General features: G+C 47.0%; 1 protein-coding gene across 2 annotated transcripts; it reads left to right on the top strand.

Moving 5' to 3' along the window:
* The first annotated feature begins 468 nt into the window (after window positions 1-468).
* tlcd4b (TLC domain containing 4b) lies at window positions 469-17,204 on the top strand. 2 transcript variants are annotated; one of them, XM_035615252.2, is made up of 7 exons: window positions 469-980; window positions 4,323-4,475; window positions 5,980-6,069; window positions 11,181-11,239; window positions 11,687-11,781; window positions 11,998-12,071; window positions 12,186-17,204. In XM_035615252.2, exons 2-7 carry the CDS (start codon window positions 4,330-4,332, stop codon window positions 12,532-12,534), a joined length of 813 nt encoding a protein of 270 aa, XP_035471145.1. In that variant the 5' UTR covers window positions 469-980; window positions 4,323-4,329; the 3' UTR covers window positions 12,535-17,204. The 2 variants fall into 2 exon arrangements, with proteins under 2 accessions (XP_035471145.1, XP_035471148.1); XM_035615255.2 differs by lacking the exons at window positions 469-980; window positions 4,323-4,475; window positions 5,980-6,069 and adding an exon at window positions 9,250-10,276.
* Window positions 17,205-18,486: the final 1,282 nt, after the last annotated feature.

Genomic DNA, 18,486 nt, shown 5'->3' with positions numbered 1-18,486 from the left:
CTTTGCCAGGCAGCTATTGCTTACTAGTCAGTGCATTATGAACTTGCTTGAGCTGCGCGGGTCACAAATTGTGTTTTTGTGTGTTTGCAATGACATGACATGATTGTGGTATGATGCAGTTACGGTGCAGATTGAGTTTAAAAGTTGAGACTGGACTGCCTCACAGTGATCGTGTTATCATTGTTTGGGGGAAAAGAGAGAAAAAGAATTAGATGTGAGCCTGGGAAGAGATTTTCATATTGTATGGAAATGAATGGGAAAGCAGGGAAGCTGGAGCAGCAGCAAAGCCGACATTAGGGAACGTGTAACAAGAAGACTGCCTTTAGTTGTTGGTGTGCTTAAAATGCAAAGACGTTAACGTTGATATGTGTGGAGATCAGTCCACCACCAGCTATCATAAATAATAAAAGCACCGTGGCCTTTGTTCCTGGTGGGCGTGGCCTGTGCGGAAGGGGAGGGGAGGGGAGGGTGCGTGTCGACGTCACCGCCACCGCCACCGCTCCGTCCTTGCTGTCAACGCCAAAAGAAAACCAAAAGAAGAAAAAAAGGAAGAAAAAGCAACTTTCCTGCCGGGCTCCTGGGTGAAACAAGAGAAGGACACATGGTGGTGAGGAGGCGAGGCAGCGAGCAGAAGGCCTCTCCGTCCCGGGCTGGAATGGTCGTTCGCACTCGGCGTCGCCCGCGCAGCAGAGGAGCCGTTTCTCTCCCTCTCTCTCTCTCTCTCTCTCTCCCTCACTCTCTCTCTCTCTCCCTCCCTCTCTCTCTCCTTCCCGGGGTCGCCGTCGGAGGGACGAGCCAGCGGGGCTGAGCCAGTTGTAGCCGACTTGGCTAGCTAACGTCAACTTGGAAGAAAGTGGAGAAGAAGAAGACGACAACGACGACGAAGAAGAAGAAGAAGAAGAAGAAGACGGCGGCGGCGAAGACGACGAAACGGGGGGGGGGGCTCGTCCGCCTACACAGACCTATGCGACGGATAGCAGGTAAACCGAGCTCCCGCCACATCCAAGCGCTGCGGTTTCCTCTGCATGTACAGACGGTCGACGGGAGAAATGTCGGGTCCGGCTCGGCTCGACTCGGCTCGGCTCGGCTCGGCTCGGCGGCAGAGGCGCTAACAGGAGACGTAGCAGCGGCGGCGGCAGTTCCGCACGGTGTTAGCCAGAAGCGACTTCGCTCCGCGGATTCGCACGGTCGAGACTCGGGCCGGGGGCCGGGGGCCGGGGGGTCGGGGGGTGGGGGGCTTGTGGCGGCGCCGTTCGACACCTGCCACGACCCCGCTGTCGCCTTGAGATAATGGTGGCCGATGTGTTGAAAACAATCCGACACGGCTCTCATCATCATCCTCATCATCCTCATCATCCTCGGCCCTGGTAGCTGTGAACCCTGTGTGTGTGTGTGTGTGTGTGTGTGTGTGTGTTGGCCGAGGGAAAGGGTGGTCGGTTACCGTTCGTGAAGTTCCACCCCTGCGCCCTGGATTAAAAACACAAGACGGCTGCTAACGTTGTGCGGCGTTGCACGGTGCTCCACATCCCGGGGGTGTGGGTGCGTCCTCCCCCTTGTGAAAAGGAGGCAGCTTGGCAACGGTCTCCAGTCATGGATCGGTTATGTCGCGTCACGACTGCAGCCTGCGGCGGTGTGTGGGAACCGGGGCCCTCCGTCGGAGCCGGGGGCCGCGGCGGCGACTCCCCCAGCTCGTCGGTGTTGGTGTAGCAGTGCGGTAGACCAAGGGGGGCCGGATTGGATTTCCAGAGGAACGGGGGGGGGGGGGGGGGGGGGGTGTTGAACGGCTATTATTTATGTCTTGGTCGATATGTCACAGGGGTCACGGTTTGCTGACAGCGGCAGGACAGTGCAGCGGAACAAGGTCACACGAGCTCTCTCTCTCTCTCTCTCTCTCTCTCTCTCTCTCTCTCTCTCTCTCTCTCTCTCTCCTGTCCGGTCTGTCAGCCCCGCCCCCCCCCCCCCCCCCGGGCGGTGTGTGGTGTGTACCACCACTGTCAGGTGTAGAATCTGCCAATGAATTATGCAGGCGTCATGCTGCATATATGATCAACGTGGCTTGGGAATGTGCATGGCTGCTGCTGCTGCTTGGGGTGGGGGGGTGGGGGGGGGACGACGACAATAAGAGGCTCTCAGGGTGGTTTGGCTCCTCAATGAACAAAGGGCCAGAATGGGGCATTGGAAGTGTGTGTGTGTGTGTGTGTGCGTGTGTGGAGTTTTGAACTCTGTTTATTCTGCAGATCTCTCGAATGTTTCCTCGAGGCCCGCGTTGAAGAGGATTCTGCAGATTGCCTCCGGTGGCTCTGAGCACAGCGCTATTCTCAAAAAAAGTTGACACTTTGTGTCACTTTGTCTGGAGGGGGCCTCCGTTTTTCTTCAACAGCCTGTTCTCGTACTTGGATTCTTTGTATTTTGCGCAACGGTCATGCATGACACTACACAGTTTAGATTAAAAATAGAACTTAATGTAGGCTGCGTGCCTTCAGTGTCATAAGTCGGCCAGAGGGCAACTTCCCCACGGCTGCTTTGCAAACCCAACACCTTCACAAGCATATTGCCACATTACAGTAGTTTGTCGGTAATCTTCACCTTTACACAATCCTAATCGTCGCAATAAGTGGTTTTACAGAGCTTGCATAACCTAACATGGCTTGATCAGAATTCCTGTGTATCTGACTGGCCAGAGTCCAGACCAGTGCAGATACAGTTCAGTGTGTGTCGCAATAGCCGATGTTAATCAAGAACAAACGTCCTCGAACGAACTTTTATTTTGGTGTCAGATTCTTACAGATTGATAAAGGCCGTTACTTGTATATTGCTATTTGGACAGTCAAGCCAGAAAAGCCTTCGGGACGTGAGAAGGTGCAGGCTGAGAAACGAAGCTGGGCGCGCATCTTTGTGGAATGTGAATAAGTTGATGACGTCAGGAATTCTTGTCCCCAGTTCACGTTTAGGACCAAAACAAATTCTTTGGGAGTACTGTACTTGCCTTTATATTTTGTCTATCATGAGACGGAGGTCAGGCAAAAGTGTCAGTGAGTTGTTGAGACAACCCTGAGACGTCCGGTGACTCAGGGCAGAGGGTGGATTTTTGTTCTTGAATGTAAGCAACTCTGGAAAACGGATAAGATTACACTCCGAATGGTAACATCCATCTAGAGTAAATAGAAAAATGACTTTGTGGACTCCATGTCCATCATTTCCTCTCGTTGTCTGTGATTTGAAAAGGCAGGCTTCAATGTCAGGGTTCTTCTTATGTGTATAGAGCATTTTCAGGAGTTCATGTCTGAAAACAGCTTTATACTTATGAAACTTAAACGGGCAGTGAGGCCTCTGACCCGCAGCGCTAACCACGAGGCAAAAAACCACTGAATCACAGCATCATTCGCTAGCGCGTCTCTTAAGGTGTCAGGGAGTGGTGTTTACAAACTGCACACACAGTGTTGTGTTATGCAGTCCGTGCCCTTTTTTGTTGTTGTTGTTTTCAATTTACAGAGCCAGGGCTGATGCACACAGAACCGACAGCTTGCGGACCGTGAGGAAATATTCGCTGATTTTTACCCCCCAAAAAAGTGTGTTGGATTAAAATCGCTTACTGCCTCTTTAACTCTGTAAGCAAAATCTAAGTGTGTTAGCAATAAGGAAACGATATAAAGCTCTAATACACAGACGATTTCAACACAAATAAAAAAATTCAGACTGAAAGCTCGTCGTTGCAGTCTTCCACAGCCTCCATGTCTCCCGAGCTGCGGCAGTTGATCCATCTTGACAATCCTCTTTTCTTTCCTTACCTCGCTTGGCCTTTTGTTTTCCACTCGGGGATTGTCGGTTTGTCCAAACTAACTCACCATAATCCCCTTGCGAAATATACATAATAATGGCGAACCTTTTCTTCCTGATGTTAAAGCTGAGTTTTCTGCTGTATTCACAGCACCCACTAACTTTTTTTCTGTTTCTGCCACTGTACTTTTTTTGTTGTTGTTGTGCCCCCTCTGTTTCCCCTAACTCTAGTGCCTAACCTGTGCCCCCCCTCTGTGGACTTCCCTGCTTGTCTCAAGCTCTCATGTTACATACATTAGACAGCCCGTGTCTTGGGCTTATTATTCTTTTTTCCTTCTGTCCCCTTCCCTTTCTCTTGGACTGGCTGAACCACACAGGGTGCCACCTCACCCCCACACCTCTACTGCCACCTCAGTTTCTCTTCTGTCACCATCCAGGATGACTGACAGCCGTCGACTGAAACTGTCCATGTGTATCACCTCACCCTCTCTGTGCCCTGCCACCCCCTCTCCCACCCCTCCCCTCTCCTTCTCTGTCGTGTCTAGGTGAGTGATGGAGACGAGAGAGTTGACCGTGGTAGCTGGCAGCTTCGTGGGTTTTCAGCTACTCTTCTCCGTGGCCAGCCCGCGGCTCTCATCCGTCTTCACCCCGGGTTACGGACGGCTGCCTCCCACCAAACTGACAGAGTGGAACTCCAGGTACGTCACGGGAAGCCACTTGTTTGCCAGCTCAGCACCTAATAAGAGTTCCACCACAGGTCTATGCAAAAGGTTATCACGTGTGACTGGGTGCATCACACTTGAGATACGGTCCCTCTTTATCAAATCAAGTCAGATGAGAAGCCAGGAAACAGCGGGTAACAGCCACAGCCTGGCTCTGTCTGAAGATAAGATCTTATTATTTTCATATTTCCTGTACAGACACAGAATTGATCTTGTCATGTAATTCTGGACAAGAAAGTGAGTAAGCATATTTTGCAAAATATAAAACTTCTTTACAGCTTTAGCTCTTCTCATCAAAGTTTTGTTGTGACACTGTACAGAAATTCAGCAAACAGCAGACTAAAGTCTGAGATGAAGGTTTTGAATATCACCACGTGCGCAGCTGCCACCCATCTCTTATACCTAATGCCAAATTTTGATCTGAAATTTGAATCTGAATTGAAATGACTTGACCGTGACCTAAAATCCTATTGCTGTGTAATGTTGCACAGCGGTGACGGCCCGACAGAACCGACCCCACAAGTGTTCAGTGATGCGGCATCCTCGGATGCGCCTCAAGCCGACTAGTCACCATACCACACGGCTCCAGTTTTGATGCAGGGGTTCGAGTTTAATGCAGAAACCTCCGGGGGTGAAGTTCAGAGTGCAATCGTTAACATCTCTCACTGCCTGTTATTGGCAGTTTTTTTTGTTGTCTTACTTTCCCTCTTTTGCCGTCTTCAGATAATCCCTGATTCATACTACTATGGTTTATATTAGCCTATCAGTCCATAATTGAGAGTACAGGGAGTATTGACCAAGGAATTCAAAACAAGCCAGGCCTGGAGAGTGGCCGACGGTTGCATAACCGCCCGCTCTTAGTGTGTCAGTGTGTTGTTTACGTAACTACAACTTAAGTGCAAGTAGGAAGAGGCAGAAAGCATTTCCAAAGACACATCCTAATTGACAGGAAGACGCTTGCTAATAGTTTTTCCGTCTTTATTGTTCTCCCCTCCGCTTTAATAAATTGTGATTCCTTTCATTCAACTTCTATATATAAGAAACAGCGAGTGGCATGTAAGATTCACAACATGCCACAGCAGCGACACAGATGGCAGTGAGGACTAACCACTCACTACACAGTGGCCCGTCTGTAGAGCTGGTCTTGGCCAGCGCTCAGGAGGTCACTGCTCCAGAGGCCTCAGTGTGACAGAGGAGGAGCTGTGTTCCTGGTGGGGGAGAGATAAGAGCCACTGGACCTCTGGAGTATCTCTTCAGTGGCCCAGATAACTCATCCAAAGTTCAGGGGGTGATGCTGTATCAGGCCTGATGGACATAGAAGTTCCACAGATGTGTCTCCACAGTGACTGTGCAAACATGACCAGACGTAGAGAAAGACGGCGGAGACGATGATTACATATTGATTACAATTCTTGACTTGAAAACTTGCATTGGTCTGCCGCCGCGTTAAATTGATTCGCTCTTGTGTGTCCGTCCTCAGGTTGGTGTCCACCGTGCACGCTCTGATTGTGGGCCTGTTCTGTCTGTACATCCTGTGGTTCGACGATGTGGTCAACGCCAACCCCGTCTGGTAAGAGGAACAGAGACGAAAGCAACAAATTGCGGTGTAATGAAAAAAAGACTGTGACCTGCAAATTAAAATAAATACCATCCTAGAAACCCCTCGTAAACAAAAAAGAAGTGACACCCAATTGAAAAGGCAAAAGCACTGACACATTTAGTCTCGTCACTGTAACAGACATGTTTTAGGAGGCTTTAGGAGAAGCCCGTCTCCTCACTGCTGCCTTTTCAGAGCAGCAGCCCGCGACTAGCTCACGAGGGAGGGGGAGGTAACTGATGAAGCGATGCAGACGGGAGGTGGGGAGTAGAGTAGGATCGTCTGGGATGGAAGTTTAATACCTTTGGAGAGATGACGGTGGCGTTCCTCTCATTGGAATGAAAGTGGTAAGGGGGGAGAGAATGGATCCGAGTGGTCGGGCGGGGTCTCCGGAGAGTTGTAGATTCAGTGGATTTAGCCTTCGACCATTGCCTCCTCTGTACTCGCTCTGTCTCCGTCTGCCACTGCTGTTATTTTAATCAATGAATCCCCAAAAGGATTTTTCCTCTATATTTTTCTACTTTCTCCTTCCCAGTATTTTAATCAGTCCTTTTTTTAAATGCGTAAATCTTCAGCTCTCCCTCTTTATGTCTCCCACCTTCTCACTTATATTCTCTCAACGCTCCCTTCCTTCTCTCTCCCCTTTCCTCTCCCCTTTCTTTTGCTTCCTCTCCGTCTCTCTGGCAGACCGAGTCCCACACACAAGGCCCCTTTTCATAGCAGACAACAGCAGCCCAGTCTTCTGCCCCCCCCCCCCCCCCCCCCCCCCCCCCCCCTCCCTCTCTTTCTCTCTCCATGTGGACCCCCCTCACACACACACACACACACACACACACACACACACACACACACACACACCCTCCTCACCAGCACCAGCATCTCTAGCTGTCTATTGTAGCAGCACCCCACATCTTGGGCTGTCGAATCAATGCAGCACACCTCCCTCGCTCTTATTGTGCCTGTGTCAGTCCTGGCCTGCATCGCTGATGGAGCAAAAACGTGGAGAGAGAAAGTGGGGGTGTGGGGAGGGGGTCAAGAGGGACTCCCCTCCCTCCTGCTACCGATCATCATCCGCTGAGAGGTCAGGTGCTTGGTGGAGAGCGTTTATATCTCATCCCGTTGCACCAGCCGATTGGCGCAGTCGTTAATTCTCCGGTCAATCTGATTGCATTACAGCATCACTAAGACCTGTCACACAGCAGCATTGTTCCCCCTGTCGCTCTCAATATAGCCGGAGTGGTCTGAGCCAGACGTGCTGGGAAAACCTGCATCGTTTCACCCGCCACTGCCCGGGCTCTTTCAGCGTGTCACCGCGGCTGGCAGCACAGCACTCGCTGTTATCATAATCCACTCGGTTCACGAGCAGCGTGTCCGACAGCCTTGATGGATGCGTTTGACGAGTGGCTTGTCTGGACCTGAACTTAATGTGCCGGGCCATGAGGGGGGAATGTCGGACCAAATTTCAGGGTTGTGTGTATGTTAATTATATCACATTCCAAGGTGACTTGTGATGCATCATGAAAGATCATATTCATATTCTTACCAGGGCTCCAGGCTAACTTTTGACATTGGTGCACACCCCAAATAAAATGTGACTGTGCCTTTTGGCACCGCAACAATACACCTAATACACCTTTTCTTGACAGTTCCCATATACATTGGTAATTTTTTTAACACATGATGTAAATGACTGTAAACGGCAATTGCTTTTTAATGAAGATGATTCGGGACTTACATTTTGTAAATGGTAGCTCTGCGTATGTGACAGGCAGTGGGAGTTGCTAACGCTCCGAACTTATCAATACTACGGTCTTTCGTAATTTATCCCCGGGCCCGTTTGGTACCACCTACATTCAGCGAGAACACCAGGGTCTGAGCCAATTAGAGACGAAGGCCTATGATTGGCTCAGACCGTGTTATTCTTCTTCGCTATGTACTAAAAACGTAATGCTCCACACACAGACAGACCAGCTGAATGTCAGGCGCACCGATGTGACCAAGGAACATTTTTAGTCGCACTGCACAGATTTTTTTGGTTCGCGCTCTGGAGCCCTGGTTATTCTAAACCGCTCTTGAACTTTTCCAGTAGGCTCTTTCATAAGTCATATTTCATCGAGGTCAGAGTGGCAAACTCTCAGGAGAATGAATGTGTGGCGAATTGTAGCGCTACAATTTAAACGAAAAAGCACATCATGAGCTTGCGTTGTCTGTCAGTGCATACGAAATGTTGCACTGGCCAGTTTGTTCTGCTTTCCATTCATGTTGTGTTCTGATTGGGTTGTAGACCTTGGTCATTTAGTTGGGTTTAGGGTTTGTGGGTTTTCTGACACTGTCTTTGCAATCGTCTGTCGGCAGACATCTCTCACGGGACAAAGATTTAACCAAGTTTCTCTTGTGATTGTTAACTTTTGTTTCAAACAATGTAAAGGCAGGAGGGGAAGAGTGAATCACAGCACAGCTCTGCAGTGGAATAATTGTTGAATGGTTAAGAAAATCAATAGGATGAGGTCAATGGCGCCAGCCGCAAATAAATCAACGTATCTGGAAAAGCTGAGAAGCGATCATTATGAAACTGTAGTGAGTGAGAGGACGTCAGCTGTGTTCACACTGCTGAAAGAATGTGGCTGCATGTGGTCCGAGTGATGTCGGCGTCCTCGGCGTGTCTTGGTTGAGTTCACACCTGAACTTAGACCTGGCCACTCATGATCAGATCACCTGGGATGGATGTCGACTCCATGTCTGAACGGGGCGACTGATGGGATTATCAGGAAGCCTCTGTCTGACAGCATCACTCAGCCTGGTTCTTATCTCACCGTATGTATTGTTTGCTGCATTTCTTTTTGTAAGTGCATTGCTAAAGTGATACAGCTCATGATTTTACAGGGGGGAGCGCTCACTCTGCAGTGAATCAGACGTTAGATTAGATACACGATCAGAGAGGAAGAGAGACAATTAAACACCGTGACCAGGCTGATGAGATGTTGCTTGTTCGAGACGGAAAAAGTGTGCCTTGGGTTCATACAAATAAGAGCCATTTTTTAGAGCTGCAACAGTTACTCGATTAGTAATCGATTACTAAATTAATCGCCAACTATTTTGATAATCGATTAATCGGTTTAAGTAGTTTTTATGGCAAAAGAAATAAAAATTCCATGATTTCTGCTTCTTCAATGTGAATATGAGCTCTATGACACTAAACTAAATAGCTTTGGTGTTTAGACAAAACAAAACATCATCTTGGGGTTTTGGGAATAACGATTGACTTTTTTCAACAATTTATGACATTTTAGGAACCAAACGAATCGATTAATCGAGGAAATAATCGATAGTTGCAGCCATAGACATGTACATAAAAAATAGAAAGAACTGTGTGTTAGATATATCCCGTTGAACGCACAGTGACCTTGTGGTTCATGGGTCATTGGACAGATGCACACGAAGTCAAACGAACTCGTCAAATTTGATTTTGTCTGTGCTAAAGTCTGTGACCCACAGACATCAGCATAACTCTGGCCCATCAGAGAAGATTTAAATTCGCTAATGCGACCTTGAATGTATGTGCTCATTACAAATGCAGATGAGTATGCTGAACGCTCCAATGTGAAATTTGGAGGATAGAATTTGACCGGGTGAGCCCAGGGTCATGTAGTGCATAAGGTGAGCCATCGCTGTGTGTGTGGGATTCTGTTACACAAGCGGTCAGCCAGTCATTTGCAATACGACACTTGTGACTGATACCAGGATCACATCGCTAGTGAAGCAGACACCTTCATTGTTATTTTGAACAGATGTTATTTGCAAGGACACCTGAGGCCCGAAGCAGGATTTGCGGTTATCGAGGCAACTTCAGATTTAACTCTGAGATTTTCCGTCCTACGAAGCTGGTTCTCTTCTTACCGGGCTAAATCACCATGGTAACTTGTGCTGAACGTCTAACGTGAAGTTCAAGAGATCAAAGCCAGTCACCAGTCCAACTACTGACCAATCAGATCACAGGAAAACCACAGTCATCATTCTACAGGGTCCTTAATGGGAAGTTTAGATTAACGTGACGAATAATAAAGCGCAGCACAGTGAACCGACCACTTTCAGAAGGGCTCTGGTTCCGGGTTCCATTTGATGTTCATGAAACCCTTCTAAGAAGGGTTTTAAGCCTGAAACCAAGCCAATATACTACCAGGTGAATCATTATGACTTCCAGCCAATTGGAGATGCCAAAGTTACACTTTAGGATTGTGGGTAGTGTAGTACTTCTCTATGATATTGTGAATTTTTGTTATTAAAAATATTCCCTCAATGGTAAACTTTGATAAATTCCTGTCATTATGTACATTATATTTTTAGGCTGCGTGGTTCTTTTCTGTTTTAACGGTTTGATCATAAAAATTTAAATGTTGCTTCAAATCAGCGTTTCTTTGGTTCTGACGATGTTGCTTGTAATTAACGACTCGGCCTCTTCCACCGGAATGCCCTCGTAAACCGGACAACAACTTATCTTGATATCCTGCTTCGTAGCACAGGTTATTCAGGATGATCAATGTTAGGTAAAGTCAAACCAGATAACGAAAAGATGTCCTGGGTATTTTGAACTTGTTTCGTAGTACAGCCCCCTGCACGGTGCCAAGAGTCTCTGGACTGAACCAACTACTGTTTATTCCGAGGCTTTGTCAAAGGACAGCAACAAAGAGTCAACAACGTGATTGATATTGTACATTCACCACAAACGAGTCCAACTTCGTTTCCAGTCTTGTCATCGTGCTGTTCTTTTTTTATTTATTTTTTTATCACGACCTGGCTGTGTACAACGTTATCACAGCGAGCTCATCTGCATTAGACAATCATTAGACAATCAACCTCGAGTGACCTCACTCAGTGATTCACGATGAGCGCGTTAGCGTGGTTTTATAAAATAGTTTGCTAAAAATTGCATCATGTTCTCTCTTTCCAGAAGCAGATCATTGATCAGAGGAACATGTTTAATATTAAGTGCATCAGAGTTTCCCAGAATTTTATATCATTTCCTCCTCCTTGTTTACCTTTTTGGTGGAATGTACCTTTACTCTCTGCTCTTTGCTGTTCCACAGGGGTGACCCCAGTCTGGTCAAACTAAATGTGGCCATAACCTGTGGTTACCTCCTTTATGGTGAGTTGTTTGTTTTTGAATCTATCGATCGCTTCTCCTAGTACACGGTCAATGAGTCAGTGTCCTGTACTTTATATGGGGAAAACACACAAAGGAAAATTAGCTTATTGCTTAATTAAAATGATCACAGTTAGAAATATAAAGGCAACGGTGCTAAATATCAGTTGCCGGCTATAAAAAGTTGTCTGTCAATCTTCGCTTTGAGATGTGAACAAACAGATCTATTGATTTTTTTGAAAAGTTAGGGAAGAGCTAGGAAGTTCTTTTTTATTTTGTCTACCTCTCTAGACTGGATTTAGAAACAGAAACTGACGATAACAATTTAGATTTGATTTGACATGTTCTGCCTTGAATATCTTAAATCTGTATCTTTTTTTATTTTTTGCATAACCCTCCTACACAAACAGACATGTCAGCTGCCTGATTAACCTCTCCTCTGCTCCCCAGACCTTGTGCTCCTAGCCTGTAACTGGAGCACTATGGGGGACGGCTTTTTTGTCTGCCACCACTTGGCGGCGCTCTACGCATACGGATATGTGCTGGTGAGTCCCTCTTCTACACCCAGTGGAGTATTGGAACTAAAATAGTAATTGAACAAAGTGGGTTAAATCAGCTCTTGCACTTGTGTCTTTCTGGTTGTGTGTGTATTTACAATATTGTGTGTGTGTGTGTGTGTGTGTGTGTGTGTGTGTGGGCGTGGGCGTGTGTGTGGGCGTGTGTGTGTGTGTGTGCGCGTGTTTTTTTTTTGCTTGTCGCAGACTCGTGGCGTGCTGCCATACTTTGCCAACTTTCGTCTCATCTCAGAGTTGTCCACACCGTTCGTGAACCAAAGGTGAGTCGGCCCTGCTGGGAGATATCCCAGGATTCAGCTTCTTTACCAATTTTTTTTGTTTGGACTGACTCGTGTTCCAACCCGGGCATCTCATCATCACCTCTTCTTCTCCAGGTGGTTCTTTGAGGCGCTGAAGTTCCCCCGCTCACATCGGATGGTGGTGTTAAACGGCGTTGCCATGGCCGTGGTGTTCTTCCTGGTGCGCATCGCCGTAATGCCGTCCTACTGGTTCAGCGTGTTCATCACCTTCGGTACCCCGGAGTTCGAGCGCCTGGGTCTGGGCGCCCAGGTGGCCTGGATCTCCTCCTGCATCGCCCTGGACATCTTGAACACTATCTGGATGTACAAGATTGCCCGTGGCTGCTACAAAGTGCTGAAGGGAACTGGAGGACGGAAGGCTAAGGAAGGGGAACAGGCGCCGTCTTCCCCTGACAAGAAGCATGTCAACAACCACACAGACTAAAGACCTGCAGAGCGAAGGATGTGTAGACACGGACATGAGCACGCAGGGAGGCTGGACACCCAGGAACCTTGCAGCCTCTCTGTTTTGCTATTGCCTCGACGTCCTTCCCACCCCCCACTCAAATATCCAATGTTAGCCCCCTGATCTCTTTGAAGTCGGATACTGGACCGGGCTAAGACTCCTCAGGTTCTGACCCCGTCACAGGACGAGGAGACCTGCTCTTCGACTCACTCAAGCACCAGCCTTGGTAGCCTCAGTGTTTTCTCGCTGACAGATTAGTATCCTGCTGGGTGATTTTTTTGGTCGCAGACAACAACGTAGAGCTCACAAGCACATTTTTAACTTGTTCATCACTCGCCTGTTTAGACACACCACCCATCCCCACCGACCCCCTCTCATCTCCCCACTCGGTCTCCTGTCACACTCGACTTCAGCCAAAGCCCAAACCTCTGAAGTGCCTGTGAACGACAGGAAAGCAATAACGTCGTAGGAATGAGCCGGCAAATCTCGACCACAGTTAGCCCCTTTTAAGACGACGACCACCTCTCACTCGCCCGCCGCCGCTCCCGAACAACCAGAGGGCCTCTGCCGTCTTTCGCATTGCATCCAACACTCGAGCAGACGTGTCCGTCAGAGCAGAGATCCCTCCCATCAGACCCATACAGTGTTTGTGAATCTACAGTATAGGGCTCTCGTCTTGAACTCATCAGACCTCACAAAAAAAGAGAGATGGAAAAAAACACCATAATGCCTCTACTACAGTATCACCTGCTGTGGCCTCCCCGTACAAAGTGGCGCCTGTCTGTATCACCTGCCATGCCCCCCCCCCCCCCCCCCCCCCCCCCCCCCCACCGCACTCTCAACATCCCTCGCTTCTCACAGGACGAATTATGCCTTTTCAGTATTCATCATGTCGGCATCACATCGCTGTACTTCGCTCTCCTCTGTCTCTTCAGCAGCTTCCACGATCACCATCCATCGCAACCCTCTGCCTCACTGGATAGAGCTCCTCTATCCAGCTCGCTCGAACATTTGATTTTGTTCTACCTCCCCCCCCCCGCCCCCCGCCTTACAGAGACTATGTCAACCCCCCCTTCCTCATGATTTTTTTTTCTTTTCTTTGTACTCTACTGTGCGTAGTCTTTCAAAATGTTATCGTTTGTGATATCACTGGCGCAGAGGGGGCTTCTCCCCCGACTGTGTCCTCAAAGCTCATCCCAGGCCGGATCAGGGGACAACGGCCGTGACGTCGCTCGTCTCAACGAAGCGTCCGGTCGGTGTCGTCTCTGCAGAGAAACACCCCCAAGAGGCTTTTGTTCCTGCGTTTATCTCCTCTGTTCTCAGTGACTCTGAGAACCTGACAGAGGAAAGGGGGGAGGTCTCACACACACACACACACACACACACACACACACACACACAACATAGCATGCAAACCACACACTGTATTCTGTGCCCTTCTTTAAACACCCGCGTGGTGCTCTTCCTTTTTTGCTGAATGTTAGCAATATGACATCCCCCCCACCCCATCAAACAAATTCTTTCTAGTACCGCCCAAAATCATTTGGTTGTACCGATCTCTGACAACAATATGCTGTTGATAGCAATGTGGCAATCTGCATGTTTGGTTTTTTTTCTGTATAAACTTTAAATCATCACTATAAAGCATGGTAAGATTGACATATTTCTGTGATGGCTTAGTGAACGGTTACGATAGATGAGTGACATCTACATATTAACTGCATTGATCCGATGCTGACAAAGGGGATTGTCTTCCAAAAAACGGGCGATGTTTCCCGCCGCTCGGAGCAAACCGAATGCATGTATTCTCCTTTCTCCTCTCCCTGCATGTCTGTACAGTATATACAGTAACTCTGCAGGTACCCGTTTGCACACTGTTTGGCTCAATCTCTAAATACTTCTCTGTACAACAGTTGGTATTAATTGTTGGACAAATTCATTCATTCTTCTCGTCCCCGCAGTTTGCAGACACTCGCGTTTTTGTGACATCGCGACAGACAGAAACACAAGAGGAGGTTTCACATTTGGCTTTTTCCACTCAAAGATAAAAAAATTGATCTCTGCTCAACATTTTTAGTTGCGCCACTGATTTAGCATAGCACTTTGTAAGACTCCTCATATCCATTTCCCTTTTTTTTGTTTTAGTTTTTTTTTTTAAAGGAGATTAACATTGATGCAGTAGATCCAGAGATTATAGTTCAGGTTTCTATCCAGTTCTAGCACAAATTTGAACAATATTCCCCAAAAAATCTGCAAGAAAATGGAACATGCATCTCCATCCACCGTAGTAATACAACAACAACTGGTGGTGCTGATTCTACAGTCAGGTGCAATTAGACGGAAGACGACGGAACAAGAAACGACGTGTCCGTTGTTTGTTTTTGTTTTTTTATTCACATATTAATTTTGGGATACAGTCTCCGTGCAGATGTGATGTTTTCATCTGGGGCTAAACTTAGTGTCTTCAGTGAGGTGCAGGTAGAGCAAATCTGACTCTCTTCCACTTGTCGCGTTTTGCTTAGATCATCATTACACTGTCTGAGCCAAGCACGGAAAAACCATATTGTGGTATTTCAAAAACGCCTATTACAACAAAAAAAAACGCTGGCCGTTACTCTTCCTTGTCGAAACCTTGCTGCCAACAACATCCAGGGATAGTTCAGGGAGATTCAGGTGTGTGTGTTATCCTAGCAGGGGCTAATGTAGCTTCACGCAATTGGCCTCAAGCAGAGAGTTTTTTAAGTTTCTAACTCCCCCAGATGTTTTTTTTCTTTTTTTCTTCATTTTCAAACCTAGTTTTCAGCCGACACAAGTGACATCACCTGAGGCAACTTATCAAAACTTTGCACAGCTCCACTTGGAGCCCCCCCCCCCCAAAATAGAATTCAACCCCCGACACCAGCAAACAACCTTTTGAATGCGTAAAATCGGTGGAGTTGCCCATTTGAGTCCTTGTTTATCTGTAGTTGTGTAGATGGTTCGCGTGAGGCCATCCGCCGGTGTTTTTCCACCGTGGAGCCACCAAGCACACTCCCCGTGGAGCAATAACACTCAGTGATCTCCTGTATTTCTGTCTGTCGCCGCAGGGGTGGGGCCGCAGTGACTTGTGCCTTTTACACAAACGGTGGATGTGATTCAGTCCGATTTCGGGATTAGCATGATCTCTCTTTAATGTAATATCCAATGATCATTTCTGCCGTATTCCACATGTATACTCGGCGTGTGTATTTTTTTTTATAATATGCCTGCACAATGATTAATCCGGCCAAGTATTATAATCCAAAACTGATCCCAAATTTTGGGAGCGTGTTTTGTGTTTTGTGTTGATTTTTAATTTTTTTTTCTTCCCGAATACAGGGATCCGAGTCTGTGAATGTTGTGAAGGGTCATTCAGTGGCATTAAGATGAGCTTGCGGTGTCCAGTGTGATGAAAAATGGAAAATCAAACTATATATATTTAATTTTTTTTTTTGACATGAGCTCTTGTAAGACGTACAAAGTAGATCATGGGAAGGCGCCACGTCTAATTTGTTCAGCCTTCGAAACTCAAAACTGTGAATAGATGTAGAGTAAAAGCTGTAATATTGTTTCAGTAGGGGGCCGGGGGGGGGGGGTGATTTCACTGAGACCGGCTGAGCGGCAACGCCGACACACGTCCTGTTGAGGCAATCGTGCGCTCTCTTTTTTTGGAATGTCTTCTACTTCAGACAAAACTGTCGAACGGAGTTTTTGTACTCTGGATTTTCTACAGAATATATCTCAAGAACCTGGCATTTGTGCCGCGTCTCGCACCCTGGGGCCGTTTTTTTCCTTTCTTTTTTTTGCGAAATCGACGGAATGAATTAATGGTTAATGAATTTGACGAGGCTGCTATTGTCAAGGCCACGGTCTGTATTCTTTACTAAGTATTTTATCAGGTTAGAACAACCCAAATGCCTTTTTTGTTTCTTTTGGGAGGCCAACATTCATTATATTATATAATGAATATATTTAAAAATATATATCAAAAAGGTATAGATGGATCAGCTCGACATCCTGCTCTTACATCACGAGTCTGTTAGGTACAGTATAACCAAGCTGCAGTAGTAGTGGTACTTTAACCGTGTATTGAGCTGGTCATCTCACGCGGTACCTAACACAAATTCATCTTTTGTTCTTCTCAAAATCCTTGATTTCAAATTGGATCCTGCAGGTTTGTACTATGAAATGAGATGGATCGCATCTCAGAGCGACAACGGTGACAACTGTTGAGTTGTGGCTCAGAATGACTGGAAAACTTTCAAAATCAATTGACTTGCCAGGTTTTTTGGTTTATTTTTTTTATTTTTTTGGACTGTGTGGCTTATGTTCCTTGCCCTTTTGTGTCTCTTTTTTAATTTTTTTGTCTCTTAATGCAATGCAATTTCTTGTTATGATCTGTTTTGTTGTTCTGTTTTTGTTTTTTCCTGGAGATTTTAATGTGAAACAGCCTACTACACCTACACACTGGCCTTAGGGTCCTTGTCTGAGCGTTACCTTGTGACTCAGATTGTTGTTGTCTACAATCACCACTACTAATGATCATGTAATTGTAGTGCTGAAAGCTGAGACTTACTTGAAAGTGTCGCGCTTCAATAAAGTTGAAGACGAAGTGGGGGGAAAAAACATAACATTTTGCTGACTGCTTTTTGTTTTTCTTATTAATACACAAGCCCACGTTTCCTTTGAACTACAGCACTGATTCATTGGTTTTTGAACAGTGATGTCAGCATTGGGAATGACCTGCTGTACAGTGCGTCCAGACGGCAGCGTGCCCGACTGTTCCAGTCGTCCGTCAGCTGCGGGCTGGTAGCATGACAGCTCTGCCGCGGCACGCCAAGGCCAGCTACTGGTAGTTGGCGGCCTTTCGCTCTGTGTTTCTCTTTTCTTTTATATTGTGTATGTGTTAGAGAGAGAGAGAGAAGGTGAAGCACAATGAGACATTCAACATGAGATGAAAAACTAAAACGAGGAGTTTGACTGAAATGGGGATGAAAGGAAAGATAGGAAGCCGTGTGGAAAGTGAAAGATTTGGAAAGGCGAGTAGGTCTGTGATTGAAACCATCTCCTCTGTGTGTGAGTGTGTGAGTGTGTGCACCGGTCGGTCAAATGGGCTTGGTCAGAGACTGTGCTCGAGGAACTTTACCAAACATGGTCACATAACAGAGACTCAATGAAAATTTCCTCTCGCTACTACGGCGCCTTGCACATTCACAGTGTGGGCTCCACTCGCTCACGCACGGGTGGCGAATATCATCACCTGCCCGTCGTGTGTACACAGACGGAGAAACACACCTGCGTGTTTTCGAAAACAGCCTGTCATCACTATGGTCCCACACAACTTCTACATCCTTTAACCCACACAAAGAATCGTGTTCGTGTGCTGCTTCCCAGAGGACCTCCGACTCTCATGGGTGTTTACCTGCTGCCAGCTGTTTCTGTTAGAAAATTCTGAAATAACAGATTCAGGTCTATAAATGTTACCCACACACACACACTTTTTTTCTTTTTCACAAGGTCCAATATCTGTGTTTTGAGGTTCGTTCCACATGAGCATCACAAGCCAGCCAACGATACTGAGCACAAATTATAATTATGTAAAAAAAAAAATGAAAAAAATACGTAAGATTATAGGGATATGCCTATTTTAAGGAGGAATTCTTGGCGGAGACCTCTCCCAGACTTGGGGAAACAAAAACAAATCAGCATTCCAGACTTTGCAGACGCTATAAACAGAGCAGATTTTTCCAAGGTGCTTAAACTCCTTAGCGCGGAGGTGATCGGAATGACTTTTTAACCGGCTTGTTCACAAGCAACCCCCGAGTGTACCTGCCTACTGCACCCCTGCCTGTGAGCAGAGGGCCGAGATCAGAAAGTGTGAGAAACAACTGGAGGCGCGGGCAGGCCGCTGCA

Source organism: Scophthalmus maximus, chromosome 17 (assembly GCF_022379125.1).
Source record: "Scophthalmus maximus strain ysfricsl-2021 chromosome 17, ASM2237912v1, whole genome shotgun sequence".
Taxonomy (NCBI): Eukaryota; Metazoa; Chordata; class Actinopteri; order Pleuronectiformes; family Scophthalmidae; genus Scophthalmus; species Scophthalmus maximus.
This window is presented reverse-complemented; position numbering and strand designations above follow the sequence as displayed.

What these genes read in the sequence shown, in the direction of transcription:
- tlcd4b (XM_035615252.2), top strand. Translation starts at nt 4,330, where the DNA reads ATGGAGACGAGAGAGTTGACCGTGGTAGCTGGCAGCTTCGTGGGTTTT. An exon ending in CTGACAGAGTGGAACTCCAG is followed by an intron (nt 4,476 to 5,979) that starts GTACGTCACGGG and finishes GTCCGTCCTCAG; the next exon opens with GTTGGTGTCCACCGTGCACG. An exon ending in ACGCATACGGATATGTGCTG is followed by an intron (nt 11,782 to 11,997) that starts GTGAGTCCCTCT and finishes TGCTTGTCGCAG; the next exon opens with ACTCGTGGCGTGCTGCCATA.